Below are 23,614 nucleotides of genomic sequence, written 5' to 3' on the forward strand. Positions count from 1 at the left end.
GGTACTTAGCCCATTTACATTCAGGCTAATTATTGAAAGATATGAATTTTGTGCCATTGTATTATCGGTAAGGTGACCCTTACTGTGTATATAGTCTCTGCTCCTTTCTGGTCTATGTTACTTTGGACTCTTTGCTTAGAGGACAGGACCCCTTTCAATATTTTTTGTACATCTAGTTTGGTGATTGCAATTTCTTTTAGTTTTGTATGTCCTAGAGGCTTTTTATCTCTCCTTCTATTTTCAATAACAGTCTAGCTGGATAAAATATTATTGGCTGCATATTCTTCTCATTTAGTACCCTGAATATATCATGCCAGGTCTCTGTGGATAGGTCTGCTGCCTATCTAATGTTTTTACTGTTGTAGGTTACAGACCTATTGTCCCGAGCTGCTGTCAGGATTTTCTCTGTCTCTGAGATTTGTAAGTTTTTCTATTAGATATCGGAGTGTTGACCTACTTTTATTGATTTTGAGGGGGGTTTTCTGTGCCTTCTGGATTTTGATGCCTGTTTCCTTCCCCAAATTAGGGAAGTTCTCTGCTATAATTTCTTCTAATATACCTTCTGCCCCTCTCTCTCTTTCTTCTTTTGGGATCCCAATTATTCTAATATTGTTTCACTTTATGGTATCACTTACCTCTCAAATTCTCCCCTCAAGATCCAGTAGTTGTTTATCTCTCTTTTTCTCAGCTTCTTTATTCTCCATCATTTGGTCTTCTATATTACTAATTCTCTCTTCTGCCTCATTTGTCCTAGCAGCTAGAGCCTCCATTTTTTATTGTACCTCATTTATTTGCTTTTTAAAAAAATTTTTTATTGCACCTCATTAATTGCCTTTTTGATTTTGGCTTGGTTAGATTTTATTTCTCCAGAAAGGGATTCTCTAGTGTCTTCTTTGCGTTTTTCAAGCCCAGCTAGTATCTTTATAATTGTTATCCTGAACTCTAGTTCTGATGTCTTATTTTTTTTTTTAAGATTTTATTTATTTATTTGACAGAGATCACTAATAGGCACAGAGGCAAGCAGAGAGAGAGGAAGAAGAAGGCTCCCTGCTGAGCAGAGAGCCCAGTGAGGGGTTCAATCCCAGGACTCTGGGATCATAACCTGAGCAAAAGGCAGAGCCTTTAACCTACTGAGCCACCCAGGCACCCCATAAAGGAAGTTTCTTTTTTTTTTTTTTTTTTTTTTTTTTTCTTAATTTGACAGAGATCACAAGTAGGCAGAGCAGCAGGCAAAGAGAGAGAGGAGGAAGCAGGCTCCCTGCTGAGCAGAGAGCCTAATGCAAGTCTCAGTCCCAGGACCCTGGGATCATGACCTGGGCCGAAGGCAGAGGCTTTAACCCACTGAGCCACCCAGCCTCCCCCCCACCACCGCCATGTCTTACTAATGTCCACATTGATTAGGTCCCTGGCAGTCAGTACTGCCTCTCATTCTTTTTTGAGGTGAGTTTTTCTGTTTTGTCCTTTTGTTGAAAGAAGAATAGATGAACAACAGAAGAAAATGCTGGGGGCGCCCGAGTGGCTCAGTGGGTTAAAGCGTCTGCCTTTGGCTCAGGTCATGATCTCAGGGTCCTGGGATTGAGCCCCACATCGGGCTCTCTGCTCAGCAGGGAGCCTGCTTCCTCCTTTCTCTCTCTGGCTGCCTCTCTGCCTACTTGTGATCTCTGTCTGTCAAATAAATAAATAATCTTTAAAAAAAAAAAAAAAAGAGAAGAAAATGCTGAAAGTGTAATAACGACCCCAGAGAAGTATATACTAAACAAACCAGACCCGAAACCGAGGGGAAAAGGAAAAAAAAAAAAAAAAACAATATGATCAGGCTGGTGAATAGAACAGCAATACACTGGATTTTGGATGTATTTTGGTCTGTTCTAAAGAAACTGTATCCCAAAATTTTAAAGAAAGAAGAATATATATATATATATATACATATATATATATATATGCAAAAATAAGGTTAAATATAATGAACAGATAGACTATGACCATAACTGTGAAAATTAAAAAAAGATTTTAAAAAAGGAATTGATAAGAAGTTGGTTGGAAAAGGAAAGAAGAATAATTCAAAAAAAAAGAAAGAGAGAAAAGGAAGAAAATTTAAAAAATTAAATTTGAAAGACTAAAGAATCATGGGAATAAAGCCATGAATTTTATGAGCTGTATTCCCCTAGCTCTGGAATTTTGCAGTTCTCATTGATTGTTAAACTTGGTCTTGGCTGGATGTTCTTGCTGATCTTCTGGGGGAGGAGCCTGTTGCAGTGATTCTCAAATATTTGTCTTTGCCCTGGGCAGAGTTGTTCCACCCTTGCCAGGGGCAAGGCTAAGTAATCTGCTCCAGTTTGCTCTCTGTAGCTTTTGTTCCTTGAAGGTTTTAGCACAGCTTTAGAGGATGAGAATGAAAATGATGGCCTCCCAGTCTCTGGCCCCAGAGGAGCCAAGAGCTTAGGGCCCCACTTCTCAGTGCACTCTCAGAGAAAACCAGTCCATCACTCCTGTCTCCCTGGTCTCTGTCCGTACTTTGTGCCCATCCAGCCTATGACCAAGCATTTCTGTCTCTGGCACATGGTCCTGTTCAGAATCTCCAAGCCCAGCAGATTCCTGGGGTGCACTCCCGTGCTGCTCCTCCCAAGGAAGGAAGAGGAATCTCCCGGGTTCTGCTGCTTATTAGGCCCTGGCTTGAAGAGCAGCAGCCCAACTGTGCCGCAGATCATGGTTTATGGCAACCCTGAGCTGAGATCCCACTCCTGGACACTGTTGGCAGCTGGCTTCTTTGTGATACCTGGGCACTCTTTCATACTCAGGCATCCCCAGTCTTCCTGTGATCCTAACGGTCCTGAGACCACACTGTCCCAGCAAGGGTTCCATTCCCATCTTAGCCACTGAAGCAATGTCCCTCTGTGGAGCAGACTTCCGAAAGTTGATTTTGTGCTCCTCTGCTCTCTCACTTGCTGGGAGCTGGCTGACGGAGGCTCCCTTCCCCTCCTCCCAGTCTATCGTTCCCATATGTTGCCTCAGATTCACTTCTCCACACCTCCTACCTTCTAGAACGTGGTTGCTTTTCTGTTCATTAAGTTGCTGCTATTTTTTTTTCATTCTCCAGTTGAGTTCATAGGTGTTCAGAATGGTTTGATAACTATCTAGCTGAATTCCTGGGACCAGATGAAATTGAAGTCTCCTACTCCTCTGCCATCTTGGCTCCTCCCCATGAAATATCATTTTTAATTTTTAAGAAACAAAAAATGTTTATAGTGACTGCCCTTCCTTTTATCTTGCCAAGCTTTCCAGTGCCTAACATAAATTTTATACATACTGGGATCCAGTGCATCAGAGTCTGATGTACAGGCAAATTACAGCAGTATTATTAATATTATTGCTTATAACAATAGCAGCAGTAATAATTAAATATTGCTATATACTAAGTATGAAGCTGCAAAATGCCATACTTGCACTTTGCTCTTGATCCTCACAGCAGCACTATAAGGTATAGACACTTTTTTTAATGTCTTCTTTTTATAGCTGAGGAAATTGAAATTTAAATACTAAGTGTAAGGTCTCTGATTCTAGGGCTCACATTCCTCCTAGGTCATCTTGCTTCTCTGAGATAGTTTAAAATAGTAGTTCAGAGCCCTCCTTAATATAGCTTACTTAGAATACAACCTTACTGTCATTGAAATATATTAATGCCTGGGAAATGCTTTAGGTCTCAAAGTAATGGTTTTTGCCTCAACAGTATCCTTTTCTACAGTGTCTAGTTTTTTCTGATATATAGTTGATTGATGATAGATAGATAGATAGATAGATAGATACCTATTTTGTTTCCTCATGCTGATAATGACTTTTAGGTACTGCCTGAGTTGAGAACCAAAACTCATAAAAAATAATACTATAATAATTTTTGTTTCAAAAGTATAACTGAGGGGCACCTGGGTGACTCACTTGTTAAACGTCTGTCTTCAGCTTAGGTCATGGTCCCAGGGTCCTGGGATCAAGCCCCGCATCGGGCTCCCTGCTCAGCGGGAACCCTGCTTCTTCCTCTCCCACTCCCCCTGCTTGTGTTCCCTCTCTCTCTCACTGTATCTCTCTGTCAAATAATAAATAAAATCTTTTTTAAAAATAAATAAATAAATAAAAGTATAACTGATTATAAAGTAATAAAAAATATTTTATGTTGAGTCATAAGTTAATGCTAAAAACAGTTCCTAAGGAGAAATTAAAATTTTTTACTAGCCATCATTCATACTAGTGAACTTGTCTCTACCATGAAACAGTAGCTGCCTTCCTGAGAAGTCATCCCATTTTTAAAAAGCATGCTGTTAAAATAGAGACAGTTGGGGGTGGGGAAGGGTTAGGGGGTTAGAAACTAAAAGTTTGTTTGCAAAGATAGTTATTTTTCTTGAATAATTTCAATATGAAAAATATTTGATAGCTCTAATTATAAACATGAAACCTAAAATTCACTAGGCAGATTCAATAGATGCATCTACTTTTGCTTCACCTTTTGTCTTTTTTTCTTATCATCAGCACTGCCACACAGTGCATCTTACACATTAGCACTCTTGTGAGAAGTAAGAGTCAGTCAACAAAGCAACCATATAGTGTTTGCAACCGATGTGAAAAATAAGTCCACCAATTCTGAGTATTAAAAAAAAAAAATTATCATTTACTAAGATTCTGGACTTAGGAAGGAAATGAAAGAGTTTGGCTGGATAACCAATGCTATTCCTTAACACATCAGCCTTTTGTTATACACTTGTAGGAACAAATATTCTCTCCTATAATTGCTCTGCTGTCAGCAAGGGAGGAGATGTTGGGACATTCACAATATAGTTGTCCTTTGGGGTTAACTTTTTATAAAGTAGTGCTAATAATCATTCAGCTCTGCTATAATGTAGCAGATGCTTTCCTAAAAATCACAGGCTATGCAAAATTATGCAATAAAAACCTCAGCGCTTATACAGAAAATGGGTTAGTAGCACAATGATCAAAAACTTCATCAATGGTGTAATTTTTTAAAAAGAACCTAATTTTTTTCAGTGTAGGTAGAATAGCTTGATACATTTTGAGAAATACATAAGTAATACTACAGTATCATATTTTTATTTTTTTATTGAAGTATAGTTGACACACGGTGTTACATTAGTTTCAGGTGTACAGCATAGTAATTGGGCAATGCTGCTCTGCCCACCACAAGTGTAGGGATCATCTCTTAACATACAACGCTATCACAACACGACTGACTATATTCCCTGAGTATACATACCTTACATCTCCATGACTTACTCATTCTGCAACTGGAAGTCTGTACCTCCCACTCCCCTTCACCTCTTTTGCCCATCCTTCCATCCCCTCCTATCTGGCAACCATCAGTATGGTCTCTGTATTTATAGGTCTGATTTTGCTGTTAATCGTTTTGGTTTTCTTTTAGATTCTGTGTAGAAATCATATAGTATTTGATTTCTCTTACTTATTACCAACCCTTTATCTTACAAAAAACATGCTGTTTGGGCATCTGGGTGGCTCAAGCGGTCATGATCCCAGGGTCCTGGGATCGAGCCCTGTATCCATCCCGCTTAGCAGGGAGTCTGCTTCTCCCTCTCCTTCTTCCCCTCCCCTCCCCTGCTCATGCTGTCACTCTGTCTCTCTCAAATAAATAAAAGTCTTTAAGAAAAAATGCTGTATCCTTGTGTAAATGGGTGGCAGAGAGTTGCAGCTTATAAATTATTGTGAAGTGGTGGAAGGAAGGCTGTTTGAAACCTGAAAGCAAATTGTACTGCCAGATGTGGACAGGTGTGGCATGTAACATAGATGTTTGAGGTGTGTGTTTTGAGTTCACCTGAGTACAGTTGTCTCTACTGTGTTTCTCACTGATGAAATCTGGCAAAGAAAGGCTCAGACTTGTGCTCAAACTAATACCGATTATATCGATTGTGTTGGATTTAACATTTTCAAAACAAGTATTAATAGCAAAACTGATAGTACTCTTAAAGGAGAGAACCTTGTTTGCCCAGTGAGTGGGTAAAAACATGAGTCTTATCTGTTTACTGACTGCTGATGTGTGGGGGTGAGGAAAAGAAAGAAGTGGAAAATTACTTCAGAGTTTCCAGTTTGAAATACTATGTGGAAAATGAAAAATGTCACCCTCAGTCTGGACTAAATTCCCTGGATGGACTGGGGCTAAAACATGACCTTCTCTGGACCTGTGATGGGCTCCCCTTCTCTTAGAATGCTTTGCCAGATAGAAGTGGATACTGAATGGGAGTGGAACTCTGTTAGCCATGAAGACAAGGGGAGTGGGTTTGAATAGACAGCTAGCAGTATCACCTAAGTTTATCTATGCTGAGTAAATTGGAGAGAAGTTCTAGCCTTTTGAGTTCATGGAGTTCCAAAGACTGAATGAAATAGAATGTTTTACTCAAAGCCATTTTATTTTCCTGGCTGATAGTAGTGTATTCCTCTCATTTCAAGTCATCTCATTGTAAATGTCTTTAGGTATTCATTTGGAATAAATAGTGTGGACTTAAAATTCCTTACTTCTCCACTAGCTTGACTATTCATTTTAGTTTTTAAAAAAGATTTTATTTATTTATTTGATAGAGACACCGCAAGAAAGGGAATACAAGCAGAGGGAGTGGGAGCAGGAGAAGCAGGCTCCCCACCGAGCAGGGAGCCCAATGCAGGGCTCAATCTCAGGACCCTGGGATCATGACCTGAGCTGAAGGCAGACACTTAACGACTGAGCCACCCAGGCGCCCCTTCACTATTCATTTTAATAACTCACTCCTGTGGCCGCCACTTGGATTTTGCTCCATAGAACTTAATTTTAAACTCAATGGCAATTCTCTCTAACCATAATTTCCAACTTTGTACCTATCCCACACCTCCTAATCTTCTGTTGGACCTCATCAAGACTTCTGGTCTTTTTACCAGTCTCCTCCTTTTGTCCTACTATTTCTACCCTCTTCTGACCTCGTGCAACCCAGTCCCATTCCCAGAACTACGTCCACTGCATCCTTACCTGCCTGCCTTTCTTTCACCCTGTGAGTGCTCTACAAACTACCAGCCCTATGGACTCCTGATCACATAATATAACATCGACATTAAGGAGTATATTGTGTATTTGTGGCACAACAGTTGATTTTTATTCCTAAGCCGGGCCTAGTGGAATGTATCCTACTTTATAATGAAAATAGAGGTTTATAGGCTGCCCCTGTTTTTATTGTTTCACTGAACTCTCAGTATCTCATTCCTCTTGATCCCTTGGTTTCTAACTAAGATTATAATTAGAAAAGAAAAGTTTAAAACACTATGACTTCTGTTGCTTAATATATCATCAGCCTTGTATTATGATTAAAAACAACACATGAACAACAACATAAAAATTCTGGTGGATTCTGTTACTTATTTAAATGAAGCAAAACTCCTTACTTTTAGATGTTTTTAGCTTTAGAAATTTGAGGAACAGCAAAGCATGAGGTAATTCAAATGAATATTTACTAATACATTCACGTTGGAAAGATAGCAGCTTAGTTAGTGAATCAGCTAACCACCCTTTCTGCTGGAGTCTTCGATTTGGAAAATAGCATGCTTAGAAATATGTCTATGAGAAAAAGGCCATTTCTAATCTTCAGTTAGTATTCATTTTGTCTTTGTTCTTATTTGTGAAATGCTTGCAATTGTCTTTAGAGGAGTGCTAAGGACTGTTTGTTTATTCTCAAGGTGTTTCCATTTTGAATAGTGCTACCCTAAGAGACTGGACATTTAAAACATGTGAACTCCTACACAACAAAGTGGCAGAAAAAATGGTATTTATATGTTAATTCCATTAGGCCCAACATTTAACTCTATTCCCTCTGGTCATATACCAGCTGGAAAAAAGCAAAGACTCCACTATTAAAAATATCAAATCAGATAGTTCCAGCTGGGGTTTCCCAATCATTTAAAAGGCAAAATATGAGGTCACTTTTAATATCTTAAGTGGATGACTATCTTAGCATTTACTTTAGATATTAAATCTGAGGTGCTTATCTTTGCCTTACTAACCAGATTGTACCACTAGCAGTTTCTAGCCTTTGAGTATATTCCTTAAGAGCAACATTAGCACTTAATATGGGGTCAGTTGTTTCCCCACTTATCTTTCCTAGGAATATCCAATTCATTAATATACTAATCTGAAAAGTTGACTCACTAATTGGCTTTAAGTGCCACAGGACTCTTCAACACATTATTTTAATCAATTTGTTGGAAAGATCAATTTTCTCATGGTTGAATGCATATAAAAATGAAACAACTAAATGAGTTACATAGGAAGGTTGGCACATCTCATTCCCTAGAGATCTTTAAGAAGAGGTTCTTGATTGTGTATCCAAAATGCTTTGTGGTCCTTAAATGAAATTTGTCTGGAAGCAGGAAGATAGGATACCTATCCAGGCCTGTGTTTCTTGATCTCCATCTTATATTGACATTAATTTTCTAGTAGTTAATAGCTTATGTTTGAGTTGAAATGAGAAGTCATTCTTTTTTTCTTTTTAAAATTATTTTTTATTTAGGGACATTTTAATGTAATGAAGACAGTAGTGTTATGTTAGTTATGGTTGAGTTTTGTAAAGACAAATTTTTTTTTAAAGGCAACCCTACAGGCCTTTTTGTATTGACTGCTATTAAGGACCACAGTGAATGTAAATACAGTGCTTAAAGTTTCAAGCTAAAATGAAAAAAAAGGAAGAGCAAGTTTAAGGTCCAACTGGCTAAGTGATCTGTAATATTTCCTTCAATGGTCTTAGTTCCATTTTTTCTAATTTAAAAATTTGGAGGGAGAAAAAAGTTTCAAGCCAAAGTTGCTGTGACTAGTATAAAAGGGTACAGTTAATTTGAATACCAGTTGTTAAAGTTAAAAATTATATTTTGCTGTTTGTACTTTTGTAGCACCCTTCCTCCCACCCAGCATAGAGATGTTTGGATTTGGGGGGTGGTGGGGAGGAAGGCTTTTTCAGACTGTTAGTTGTGTACACATGTGTTTTGTTTTCTTTTTCTTCATATTAGTCATTGTGGTTAAGTGATTTATTGGTAGCTGGTGAGTCACAAGTGTATTTTTCATTCTGTGAGTCACCTAGCTGCATACAGGTTTGCATTTTCTTTCCTTTCTAGATCTTTCATCTAAAAATAGGTATTTTACTTAGTTGGAACATTGAAATTTCAGTTTGCTGCATTAACTTTTAGAATTGTAGAATATCAAAATAATGCTCAGAAGAAATCCCACAGATTTAGAAAACTTATTTAGCACCTCCTCTGGTCCAGGCACTGTGCTGGGCTTGGGAATACCATGACACATGTATGACATAAGGAACTTAATTTGAGAAGAGGGCAAAATAGATTAACAGCCACATGCAAACACATGCTACAGGGGCTGTGGTGGAAGTGTATGTATGTATCATATACACTCGAGGCCCAGAGGGAATGGGCATGTGGGGATTCTTTGAGCATCATGTGGATAATACATTGGTGAATATAGGCTAGGTCATTATACTGCTGTGGATTATAGCTCTTTGAAAAACTGTACATAGATGGTATATACCTCTTTTTTGGAGTGAGATACTTACTGATTGAAGGAGAAACAGAACTTTTATATTTGGTCCTGTCGAGTTCAACATTTGTATTGAAAACTTTGATAAAGATGTGCTTTCAAAGGTAGATCTAAAATCTGCTGTCAGAAATTCTCAATTTATGGGATTTCTTTTTTTTTTTCCTTTTAAGATTTACTTTTTTATTATTAGAGAGAGAGAAGTGTGGAGGGAGGGAAAGGGACAGTCTCAAGCAGACTCCCCGCTGAGCACAGAGGTCAGTGCTGGGTTTGATCTCATGACCCTGAGATCATGACCTGAGCTGAAATCAAGAATCAGATGCTTAACCAGCTGAGCTACCCAGGCACCCTGGGATTAACTGCTAAGTTATATAACGTTAATAACATCATATTGCTTTATACAAAGATTTGATGAACTTCTGTTGAGGCTGGCAATAAGAGGACATCAAGATGCATCAGTGTTAAGATAGTATGATTCTTGAGCATTTTGAAAACAATTCGTGAAGGGCCTGTTACTTCCAATTGCTTTCTCATAAATTATAAAGGAATGTGGCAGGTCATGAGTGCCTAAGAATGAGAATGTATTATTTCAGAGTGAGCTCATGATGCTTCTGGAGTATTTAAAATGTGGTGCTATATCTTGAGTCTGTAACAGAACAGAACCATCTAGTGTAGCAGTCAGTACATGATCTTACTACTGTATGATCTTAGCCTACTTACTTGACTTCTTGTAGAGTCTCAGTTTTCTCAGCTATAAAATGGTGGTCATATTTATCTCATAGGCCTTTGAGAAGCTTAAGTGAAGTAGTATATGTGTAAAGCACCTTACACAGGAACTGGAACATAAAATTGGTAAGCGATAGGAGAATAAATACAGGCATATTTTTTATATCTATATATGCATAATATATAAATTTATAGCATTTATATATCTAAAGGCATGTATATATGTTTATATATATTTTATATATTAGGCATTTATATATATTTAGGCATGTTTTGTTCTGTAAAAAATAAAACTCCTACCTCTCAACATTAAAAAAAATAGGAGAATGAGCAAAACTACTGTAGAAGGACAACACAAAATTTATGAAGCATTCCATATTTTTTGCAAAGGAGAAAAAATTTGGAGGAGTATAGACCAAATAGTAAACAGTGATTAAAGGAAGAAGAGATTGGGTATATGATGGGAGAGTTAAACTTTTAAATTTAAATGATTATTTAACATTAGAATTTATAATAATAAATAAGTTTATTCTTTTATAATAATAAGTTCTTGAGACAATATATAAAAAACAGTGTTTCAAAAATAACTTTAAAACATAAGAGCAGAGACACCTGGGTGGCTCAGTCAGGTAAGCATCTGCCTCCAGCTCAGGTCATGATCCCGGGGTCCTAGGATCAAGGCCTGCTTCAGGCTCCCTGCTTCTCCCTCTGCCTGCCAGTCTCCTGTGTGTGCTCGCTCGCTCTCTCTCTCTTTTTTTTCCGCTTTCTCTCTCTCTGACAAATAAATAAATAAAATCTTTGAAACATAGACGCAAACCCTGCCATTTCCCATCCCTCACCAATGAGGGGAAAGTTCATGAGTATAAATTGGAGGTAATTCTTCCTTGTTCAGGAGAACTTGCCAGAGTGAGCACCTCACACTGAGACCCAGTAACAAGAGGTGGATGAAGTACTTCTTTCCCAGATCCATTTCTCTACCATTTATATGCAAGATGGTGATCTCTTTGACTAGGGTTATGTGCTGTTAAATATTTTTTCACCTCTGTGCTATATAGAAATGAAACTTCACTGGTACCCTATAAATCACCTATTCCAACAACCTTTTCTCGGTGCTTATGATTCTTGTTCTCTATCCCAGTCATCTTCACAGTGCATTTTGCTCAAGATTGACCATTAAGGGAAAGAAGATAATTAATCTGCTATTTATTTCCCTTCCTTACTTCCTTCTGTTATTTAAAAAGTAGGAAAGAAAAAAAATAATAAAAAATTTAAAAAAAAATAAAAAGTAGGAAAGAATTTGAGTTTTTTACCAGTTCATTTATAGATGAACACTGGGACCATTACTTGGATTGTATCTCAGAAGGCCACATGTCACGTATAGTGTGCAAAGTCTCTAAGCAAGACTGCAGGATTCCAGTAACAAAAAGGAGTTAACACTTGTACCCTAACCAGTTCCCTTTGGCATATTGTAACTAATTGCAGTTTATTTTGCTTCACTTTGGTTTGGGGAGATTATATTTATTTATACATATTAAAATAATAAACTGAAAAGGGAGTAGTGGCTTTTTAGCTTTCTACCAAGAGACCACAGATGGAAGATAAAATTTAAAATATAAGCACTTATGAGAAAATGTTAATGCTGACACTTCTACTCTTATAGATCTTTGTATCAACCACATTCTGCACTGCTGTGTGTGTGTGTGTGAGAGAGAGAGAGAGAGGGAGAGAGAGAGAGAGAATGAGAGTGGGGGAGAGGAAAATCTAATGAGATTGGACAAGATGAATTGTTCCCAAATAAGGAATTACCAGGGAGACTGTAAAATATGAATCTGCATTCACTGTTGCTAATTATGAACCTTACCCTGAGTTTATGTTTGTCTAAGGGTAATACTTATGTTTAGGATCACATATATATAATTTTAAAATAAATAAAATAGGGGTACCTGGGTGGCTCAGTTAAGCAGCTTCCATTCGCTCAGGTAATGATCTCAGATTTAGTGCAATCCCTTTCAAAAATGCCTGTGGCATTTTTTGCAGAAATAGAAAAAAACCATGTTAAAATTCATGTGCACTCTCAAGGGGCCCAGAACAGCCAAAACAGTTTTGAAAAAAAAAAAAAGAAGAACAAATTTGGAGGATTTGCACTCCCTGATTTCAGAACTTCTACAAAACTACAGTAATCAGAAGTGTGTGGTACTAACATAAGGATAGACATATAAACCGATGGAATAGAAGAAAGAGCCCATAAACAAACCCTGGCTTAAATGGCCAACAGGATTTTGACAAGGGTACCAAGACCTTTTAATAGGGAAAGGATGGTCTTTTCAACAAATGGTGCTTGGAAAACTAGGTATCCATATGCCAAAGACTGTACCATACACCATATATAAAAATTAACTGAAAATGGATCAATTACCAGGACACCTGGGTGGCTCAGTTGGTTAAGCATCTGCTTTCAGCTCAGGTCCTGGGATTGAGTCCTGCATCAGGCTCTTTGCTCAGCAGGGAGCCTGCCTCTCTGTCCCCCTGCTTGTGCTCTCTTTCTGTCTCTCTATCTGGCAAATAAATAAATAAAATCTTTTTTTTAAAAAAGGATCAAGGGGCGCCTGGGTAGCTTAGTTGGTTAAGCGACTGCCTTCAGCCCAGGTCTTGATCCTGAAGTCCCAGGATCGAGCCTGGCATCGGTCTCCCTGCTCTGCAGGGAGTCTACTTCTCCGTCTGACCCTCCCCCTTCTCATGCTCTCCCTTTCTTTCTCATTCTCTCTCTCTCTCTCTCTCAAAAAATAAATAAATAAAATCTTTAAAAAGAAAAAAAAGGATCAATTACTTAAATATACCTAAATATAAGAGCTGAAACTATAAAACTCTTAGAAGAAAACATAAGCCAGAAGCTTTATGACATTGGATTTAGCAGTGATTTCTTAGGTCTAACACCAAAAGTAGAAGTAACAAAACAAATCGAGATTAATTTGACTTCATTGAAACTACAACATTTTATGCATCAAAGGGCACTATCAAGAGAGTAAAAAGACAGCCCACAGAATGGGAAAAAATATTTGCAAGTCAAATATCTGATAAAGGATTAATATCCAGAATATATAAAAACTCTGAAAACTTATAACAACAACCCAATTCCAGAATGGGCAAAAGACTTAAATAACATTTATCCAAAGAAGATAGATAGCCAATAAGCACATGAAAAGCTGCTCAACATCACTAGTCATTTGGGAAATGCAAACCAAAACTATAATGAGATATCACTTCACATCCATTAGGATGACTGTTACCCTACCCCCACAAAAGGAAAAATAATGAGTGTTAGTAATGTAGAGAAATTGGAACCCTCGTGCATTGCTGGTGGGAATGTAAAATGGTACTGTTGTGTGGAAGACAATATACCTGCTCCTCAAAAAGTTAAACATAAAATTATCATATGATCCAGCAATTCCACTTCTAGATAGATACCCAAAAAAATTGAAAGTGGGGACTCAAACAGATACTTGTATGCTGGGATGTGCAAGTGGCTCAGTCGTTGAGTGTCTGCCTTCAGCTCGGATCATGATCTCAGGGTCCTGGAATCAAGCCCCGCATCAGGCTCTCTGCTTGGGAATCCTGCTTCTCCCTCTCCTACTCCCCCTGCTAGTGTTCCCTCTCTCACTGTGTCTCTCTCTGTCAAATAAATAAAATCTTTAAAAAAAAAAAAGATACTTTTATGCTGTTGTTCATAACAGCATGATTCACAATAACCTAAATAGAAAACAACCCAAATGTCCAGCAACAGATGAATGGATAAACAAAATATATTATGTACATATAACAAAATATTCAGCCTTAAAAAGGAATGAAGTTCTGATACAAGCAATAATACAAACGAACCTTGAAAACTTTATGGCACATGAAGTAAGTCAGACACAAAAGGACAGATATTATTGTTTCACATACCTGAGATACCTAGAGTAATTAAGTTCATAGAGACAGTAGAATAGAAGTTACGAGGAGGTGAGGTGGGCGTGGGTGATAGTTGGAATTAGTGGCGAGTTAATTGTTTAATTAGTACATTGTTTCTGGGATAATGAAAAAGTTCTAGAAAAAGGTAGTGGTGGTAGCTGCACAACATTGTGAATGCCACTGAATTATACACCTAACAGTGGTCAAAATGGTAAAGTTGTATGTATTGTATACTTGACCAATAGTAAAAATTCAGCAGCGTATAATAATAAACCTTGACCTCTTGCTCACACATCTGTGGGTGTGCTAGAATTCAGCTCATCTAGGCTCGTTTTGAAGCTATGGTTTGTGTCCTGGTCTGCCCCTTGTGCTTCTGAGCTTCCTTGGACCAACAGCTACTTGAGATATCATCTTATGTAGAAAAGCAGGAATGCTGAAGGGCAAGTTCCGCTGCACAAGCACATTTCAAGCCTTTGTTGGCCTCATATCCACTGATATGTCATTGATAAAGCAAGTCATATGGCCAAACCCAAAACCAAGAGGCAAAAAACTACCTTCTGGGGGCGCCTGGGTGGCTCAGTGGGTTAAAGCCTCTGCCTTCGGCTCAGGTCATGATCCCAGGGTCTTGGGATCGAGCCCCATATCGGGCTCTCTGCTCAGCAGGGAGCCTGCTTCCTCCTCTCTCTCTCTCTGCCTGCCTTTCTGCCTACTTGTGATCTCTGTCTGTCAAATAAATAAATAAATAAAATCTTTAAAAAAAAAAAAGGAAATGGACAGTGGTGTTCTCTTGGGTAAAATAAGCATTATTGGATTTCTGAAATCTCGTCAAGTGGCACTGCAACTACTAAAGACCCAATTCCTTATCAGAATAAATAGAACTTTTCCTATGAAAGTTAAATTTTCTTTTTCTTTCATTTTTATTTTTGGTTTTTAGGGTTCTTTTGGTTTGTTTGTTTTGTTTTGTTTTGATTTTTTGCTTTTGTTTCATTTTGTTTAGATTCTTGTCATTCATTTTGCAGGATTCTGGGTTGGCACTTAAGCCATGAAAGGCTAATATAAAAGTTAAGTGACATATGACATAGCAGATAAACCGGGAGTCCAGAACAGATTTTCTTTTTTTTTTTTTTAAGATTTTATTTATTTATTTGACAGATCACAAGTAGGCAGAGAGGCAGGCAGAGAGAGGAAAGGAAGCAGGCTCCCTGCTGCTCAGAGAGCCCGATGTGGGGCTCCATCCCAGAACCCTGAGATCATGACCTGAGCCGAAGGCAGAGGCTTTTACCCACTGAACCACCCAGGCTCCCCCAGAACAGATTTTCTTGATGCATGTTTGCTCTTTCTGTTATGCCAGCTGTGTCAGGAACTCCACTCTCCCCATTACCACTGTTGCATTTTAGTTCCTTCTTCTCTTTTCACCACACCTCACTTCTGCAGCTCCAGTTACCACCTGAGAGGTTTTTTTGTTTTTAAAGATTTTATTTATTTGCCAGAGAGAGAGAGAGTAAGCAAGTACACACAATCAGGCAGAGGCAGCGAAAGAAGCAGGTTCCCTGCCGAGCAAGGAGCCCGAAGCAGGTTCCCTGCCGAGCAAGGAGCCCGATGCGGGACTCAATCCCAGGAACCTGGGATCATGACCTGAGCCGAAGGCAGCGGCTTAACCCACTGAGCCACCCAGGCGTCCCACCACCTGAGAGTTTTAATTGGTAGTTTTACATTGATAGTTTGGGCCAGTTGAGCTGCTATGATGCCGACATCACTGCCCAAGAACTGAAAGTTTAATCTTAAGTTTTTCCACAAATACATTATAATACATTCTGGCTATACAATAATACAAAAGTAAAACTGGTACATTTTATATGGGAACCACCATTTTGGATTATACCCTCTATCCCTTGGTTATGTACGAGAGATCAAAAAATAATCAATTGGTGAGCTTAATAAGCTACTTCATAATTTTATATTTCAGAATTTGAGTATCCTATGTTCAAAATTCAAGTTTGTTGTAGAATTCAGCTGCCCAGGTGACCGATTTAGTGTATATTGAGCTTCATGTAGACATTCTTAAATGGGATCGCACAATCCTATAGGCTGTTTGCCATAAATCCAATGACAGTGTGTACTCAGAAACTACAGGCATGGAGGGCTTAATTACAGCAAGCTAATGTCCTTTTATTACCTTGAAATCTTTTCAGTTGACCTTCTTCTATTATTCAATTCCATTACATACCAGTAATTGCATTTATTGAAGCCCATGCTTCTCCTTATAGGAAATGCTGATCTTTGTAAGTTTCAAATTTAGGAAGGAAAATGTTCTTTAATAAATAATTGAAAGAATTTTCTACTTTTCACAGTTCAGTGCTGGTCCTTGCCATTTAGACTCAGAGTATTTTATGAATGGTAACTAAATTATGGCATCTAGAAAATCATCTCTTCAAAAAATCTCACAAGGTGTGCTGCATAGTAGCTTATTGTAAGTAGGTTAAATAGACTGGCTTTATCTCAAGTGGCTTACTGTATTAAAAAAGAGTTTAATATTTCGGCTTTACTGTTGAAACACCAAATGAATTCTGACACCTCTGATGAGATGATTAAAGTTGGGAATTTTTTCTTTTGACAGCATTAACAAAGAGAGCATCGTAGATGTAGAAGGTGTAGTGAGAAAAGTGAATCAGAAAATTGGAAGCTGTACACAGCAAGATGTGGAGTTACATGTTCAAAAGGTAACTTTTTTCAAAATATAAAATTGGGTACAGAAATAGATTTGAATGGTTCTTATAACCATTCATATCAAACCTATGTGTTCTCAGAGTTGATGTAAAATATTGAGATTTAGAAATTGATTACTGAATCAATTAGCTTTTGTTCTATAACAAACTACCCCAATACTTACAGCATTTATTTGCTCATGATTCTGTGCATGGGGCAGTTAGAGGCAGGCAGGCTGGGATGGCTCATCTACTCTGCATGACATCAACTGGACCTACTGCTATTTCTGGGACATTTCTTCCTGTGGCCTCTGTTCATCCAGTGGGCTAGCCCAGGCTTGTTGACATGTACCAGAAGGGTTCCCAGCAGCAAGAGAGGGAAACCCTAGCGGGCAAGCACCTTTCAAGCTTCTCTTTGAGTCACGATTGCTAAATATGTCATTGGTCAAAGCAAGTCACATGAAATAACTTAGATTTAAAGGATGGAGAAAAAGATTCCACCTCTTGATGCGAAGAGAGGCAAGATCATTGGGAAAAAAAAATGTATACAGGAGACTGAGGAATTATTAGAGCCAGTTTTTGCCAACAATCTACCATAGTCACATAGGGAAAAATAAAAAACACATCTAAAAAGCTCTGTTCACTGTTATGAATATATTTTGCTATGACCTTTCTTCTGACAATATACCTCTAAAGATTGATTAATTATACTAATTCTTAATGATTATATTTCCTTACAGTCATTATATTTCTGATACTTTATAGAGAAATCAAGAGACAAAACTCAGTTGGTCTTACATTCCAGCAGTAACTTCCTTTCATATAAGATTTATCCCACATCTATTTTCTTCTCAGACATAAAAACTGTAAGTGCTCCTTATCATTGACTTTTAAAATACTGTAAGTGAACTTACACATATTTAGTACTTTTGAAATAACCCTGCAGTTTTGAGCCTGCAGTTCTCAGACCCGGCCTAGTTTGTGTCTACAGATGCATCATTAAATTTTTTTTAAGGAGTACACACTTCCTGCCCTCATCCCTGTATGTGTATTTGCTTGTATGTGAGCATATATAAGATAGAGCAGTCAGACAGATTAACAGATGCAGAAAGTTAGTCTCATACACACTCATCTGAGAGTAAGGTTATATATATATATATTTTTTTTTAAGGTTTTATTTATTTGACAGACAGAGATCACAAGTAGAGAGAGAGGCAAACAGAGAGAGAGAGGGAAGCAGGCTCCCCACTGAGCAGAGAGCCCGATGCGGGACTCGATCCCAGGACCCTGAGATCACAACCTGAGCCGAAGGCAGCGGCTTAACCCACTGAGCCACCCAGGCGCCCGAGAGTAAGGTTATATTTAATTGGAATTGTCATGGGAACTCTTCAAGACTTAGAAAATCTTATGTTTTTTACTGACCTAACTTGCCAAGTTACTTTTTTTTCTTTGTGTAAGCTTCATTTCAAACCAACAACATCAAGAAGTGTATAACCTAGTAAAGGCAAACCCATAAGGGTATGCTGACCAAGTAAAACAACCCCTATCTTCCAAGTAACATGTCTTTTTCAATTCTTAAATAAATAAAATTTTAGTGAGTAGAGCAAGTAAGCGTACTTCTGAAATATTCTAATTATGTAGCATTCAATACAAACTGAATAAATGCAGATGATAAATATAAAGCCTAAAGAACTTATAAATTTTGCCTTAATGGAAATAACCATAAAGTATCTCACAAAGTATGAAGTAGTATATCTTAAAAAGAGTCTTACAGTAAGCACTGGCACTTACAGTTAGTTGTTTATTCAGCCAGCGTTACTGAGTACATACTTTGAGCCAACACTGCATGAAGTTAGGGTGCTTACAACCTAATGAAGTGAACGTCTGCTGGTTATAAAAATAGTAGAGATAGCTGTTCCAGTCTACAGTTTTGCACTGGAAATCAAGTTTCTATTAACTCATCAAAGGGAAACACTACACTTGAGAACAGAAGATGGTGACAAACTATTTCATTATAAGGAGGATGGGAGTATCCTTCTGACACTTTCTTAAAGAGTCTGAGCTGAATGCTAAATGTGGTCTACCAACTGGAAGAATATCATTTCCTTTCCTGAATTAACTAAATTAGGTCTGTTTCCCTTTCGTGCTTTAACAGGTTTTCCAGGCATAGTTGGGAGTAACTAATAAGGTAACCTGTTTTTAAGAGTAGCCAAAAACCCTAGCTCATTTTTTATGACCTGTGTTTTAGCTCTAAAATGTGCAATTAATGTGAGTGAATTTAACAAATAAAAAGGTATTTTAACAGCATAGAGGGATACGTTCTGTGGCAGCTCCAAACCAGGAGAGCAGCAGGAAATGAGATATAACATGTTTGATGAAAGGTGGAAAGGACGGGATATTTGGAAAAAGAATGAGAAAAGGAATTTGACAGACAGCAGTGTTGGGCTGACTTCTGTCCTAGCAGTAGAAATGGCCAAATGCTGTAAACAGTGATAATAATAGATTTGTTTAGTGACCCCTTCAAAAGAGCAGAGTGTTTTCATATTCATTACTCCATTTGATTCTTACCTCAGACCTTCTTTTACAGAATAGAATATTGAAACTCTGAGATTAAATGATTCTCCTAACAACAGCTTTTGCATGACAAAGCAAGGCCTTAAGCTCAGACCTCTTGGCCCCAGTTAGTACTTATTTGTCACACTGGCATGCACATTAGAGTTTACAAAGTATTTGTATATATGTTCTCTCATTCGACTTCCAACAACCTAGGAAGGTTGGCAATAAATATTATGATTCCCATTTTATAAGTGAAAAAACGTGTACATCTTTGTTTGATTTTAGTAGGTAGTTTCAGTTAAGATATATGCAAACGTAACTTCATATTTATGTCAGCTTTAGATTTTTTTTTAAGTAAAAGATAACAGGTTTTGTGTGCTTCATGATATTTTTGGTAATCTCTCACTTTCAGATTTATGTGATCAGTTTGGCTGAACCCCGCCTGCCCCTGCAGCTGGATGATGCTGTTCGGCCTGAGGTGGAAGGAGAAGAGGTTAAAACTACATTTTTGAAATATTTTGCTTCCTCTGTATGTTTAATTTATAGATCATTGAAAACCCGATGTCCTACTTTTGTATGAAGCATACCTGTGAAGTGATTTGACCTTCATTTTTTATCTAAATTTACTCTTCTATCAGCAATTCTCAAACTTTTTGTTCTTAGGATCCCTTTACACTCTTAAAAATAACTTCCCCATAAACTTTTGTTTTTATATATCATTATCAATATTTATAATATTAGAAATTAAAATAGGAAATTTTTAGTATATATTAATACAAGTAATATAGATATGTTTATATATATTAATCATATATGAATGATAAAAATCACATTTATGAAAAATATTTTCAAAAACAAAAAATAGTTTAGTGTCAAGAGTGACATTGTCTTACATATCTACAGATCTTTGTAATATCTGCCTTAGTAGACAACAATTAGGCCTTGTACCTGCCTCTGCGTTCATTCTATTGTGATAGCACACATCACGAAGCCTTGGGAACACTCAAGACAGAATGAAATCTGTCATTGTGAAAAATAGGTTTGACCTCATGGACTCCCTGAAAGTGTCTTTGGGATCTTCAGTGGTGCCCAGAACATACTTTGAGAATCACTACTCTGTCAGCTTTTATCTGTTCCTTCAGTCTTTAACTAGCAGGTAAAATCTAGGAATCAATGAAGGTACAAGTGGTTAAATTCTTCTGATGTTCCAGTGATGAGGCAAGGCTTTGGTGGGGTGGGAGAGAGAAAGAGAGCATTAACTTCTATTCATTTGCATTTCTCTTTTTTCTATCTCTTTTAACAATAGTTTCTCTGTAGCCCTACCTCTTATTTCCTGGATCCCTAATTTGGGGGTATAATATTAACCACATAAGCACACCTCTTCTCACTTAAAAGTAAACATGGCTTCTTAAAACTGTGTTTGTGTTCTTAAAATTAGTAAAATCTGTTTTTTCATCTTTTTTTAGGAAGGAAGAGCTACTGTTAATCAGGATACAAGATTAGACAACAGAGTCATTGATCTTAGGGTATGCCTCATTTATTTATTAAGTGACATGACTTTGCCAAAATCAAGGTGGGTAGGAATAATACTTATAGACTTATAGAACTAATTGACATTTGCCTGTACGTGTGACAATACAAGAAACAATTTACCTTTCTGACTGACCTTTCCGCTAAATATAATTGCAGGCAACAAGGATAGTCAAGTAATAATTCACAGGATATTGACCTGCTTTATTTTAAAATGACAAAGGAACATGAAGCTAATAAGTGGGCTTACTGCCAGGTGATACCTGTTTTAGACAAGTTAGTAATTAAAAACACATCCATTAATATCACTATAAAATTATGAAAGAAATTATATGCACATTTTAGAATGCGGACCAGGTGGAGATTAGTAATTAATGCCTCAATCCTTTGAATTTGATCTGAGCACAAAATTAATAATAAAGAGGTAGTTGGCCCTGGTGATTTGCTTAGTAATCTCATAGGTCTTCTGTTTCCCTTTCTGGTTTGGTTGCAAGTGAAAGAGTTCAGTGGTTTCATCATTGTAATAAAACCAATGTCATCTTTCTTTCTTAATATTTGACCACATCTTCCTCCTTAAATACTCTACCTAAAGCTTAAATCCTTTGTCACCTTAAAAGTTCTTTTCAACTTTTCTGCAATCGTATGCATCTACCTTTTTTATACACTCATATGTCACCCCTGATTATTTGCTTTTTTGTCCCTTTCCTTTTCTATTTTAATCTATAGTCTTTAGGAAGAGCTATAACAATAATCAAAAGTCCTCTTGATACTGCCTAGAAACCTCAGAGTTTTCATAATTTTGGCCACAGTAGATAAGACACCATACTCTTTTTGTCCATGCTGTTTATTCACACAAGTTATTGGTTGTGCCTGTAGAGTTTGGTACCAATGTATTTTTCTTTGGCATCTTTTTTTTTTTTTTTTTTTTTTTAATTTAAATTCATTGCCACTGTTGAAAAGTGGGGATTTACCCATTGAAGCTAGATGGCTTTTCTTAAAAAGTTGCAGGTGAATTGGCAATACTGTGGCATGGCAACATTAGCTAGCACTCTAGATGGGGCATTATGTCCTCTGCTATGCCCTCCCTGCACCACCCAGCAAGTATCATTCCATTTATGTTATTTGACCCTTGTAAGTGTTCACATTTTTTTTGATATGTATTTATTGATTGAGAGAGAGGGAGAGAGCTCACACGCACACACATACACACAAGCTGGGGGAGGGGTGGCAAAGGGAGAGAGAAAGAATGTCAAGCAGACTCCCTGCCGAGCACTGAGCTGGGAGCATGATGCAAGGCTTGATCTCATGATGTTGAGATCAGACCAGAGTAGAAATCAAGAGTCTGACACTTAATAGGCTGAGCCCCTCAGGTACCCCTAAGCATTCACATTTTTAACCCCTGCTTTGTACATTTTGGAGACTATTGTGTACTTAAAATCTTTTTTAAGCATCTTAGTTTATATCTAAACTACTCTCTAATCTTTTATAGGCTCAGCAAAGTCGAGTTGGAGATGTCAGAGATTTTAAAGAGCAAAATTGCCATTCTCCTATAATAGGAAAAATTCCAAGATATATCCTTATACTAATTGTCATATAACCTAACTTTTCTTTCATATAATGAACTGTTTTCTCTGTGAACCTTCCAGGCAGGTGGCCTGATTAGAAAATACTCCATCTCAGTTAATGTGTCAAATTTATTTCATTAGATTTTATTATTCTCTTTTAGACATCAACAAGTCAGGCAGTCTTCCATCTCCAGTCTGGCATCTGCCATCTTTTCCGTGAAACTTTAATTAACAAGGGTTTTGTGGAAATCCAAACTCCTAAAATTATCTCAGGTATGCTTTAAGACATTTCTCTTAATTTTTAAAAATAAATTTGCTTTCTCCCAAATTGTTTACTATTTTTTAATTAACATATAATGTATTATTTGCCCTAGGGGTACAGGTCTGTGAATCATCAGGCTTACACATTTCACAGCACTCACCATAGCACATACCCTCCCCAGTGCCCATAACCCAGACCACCCTATCTTACCCCCAACCCCTCAGCAACCCTCTGTTTTGTGAGATTAAGAGTCTCTTATGGTTTGTCTCCCTCCCGATCCCATCTTGTTTCATTGTTTCCTTCCCTACCCCCACACCAGCCCCCTGCACTGCCTCTCAATTTCCTCATTAATTTTTTTTTAATTTGAGAATCCCAACTGTCCCTTAAGGTTTATCCATGAGACTTTTTATTTGGAAGACTGTGCAGCACATATCACTGACATCAATAATACAGCATCTCCTTGTTTCAGAAGTCATTATGTGATAGTGATTATAAAATAAGGCAGTAACACATGAAGCAAGATTATTATTATGTAAGTTGCACCACAAACTACTTTCATTATATAGGTTTCTCTCTAAATTGGTATTGCAATTTTGTTTTGTGTATACTGCATTGTAATATTACTAACTACTACAAGTGGGAAAATCTCATTAATTCTCATTCTTATATGAGAACCTTATTTTAATCATTTTATCCTTTTTGGAGTTGCTTAAATAACACTAAAAAATGTGTTACAAGTGGCATTTAA

At 37.4% G+C, this 23,614-nt stretch overlaps 1 protein-coding gene across 1 annotated transcript in view; it reads left to right on the plus strand.

Annotated features, from left to right (window-relative positions):
- DARS1 (aspartyl-tRNA synthetase 1) overlaps positions 1 to 23,614 on the plus strand; it is a 64,538-nt gene that overhangs the window by 25,343 nt on the left and 15,581 nt on the right. Inside the window, exons 5-8 of the mRNA XM_032856151.1 lie at positions 16,866 to 16,968; positions 19,922 to 20,002; positions 20,976 to 21,035; positions 22,766 to 22,877. Coding sequence (XP_032712042.1) covers positions 16,866 to 16,968; positions 19,922 to 20,002; positions 20,976 to 21,035; positions 22,766 to 22,877 — 356 coding nt within the window. The remainder of the gene's footprint in view (positions 1 to 16,865; positions 16,969 to 19,921; positions 20,003 to 20,975; positions 21,036 to 22,765; positions 22,878 to 23,614) is intronic.

This window comes from Lontra canadensis, unplaced genomic scaffold, assembly GCF_010015895.1.
Source record: "Lontra canadensis isolate GAN:19392208 unplaced genomic scaffold, GSC_riverotter_1.0 scaffold11, whole genome shotgun sequence".
NCBI lineage: Eukaryota > Metazoa > Chordata > Mammalia > Carnivora > Mustelidae > Lontra > Lontra canadensis.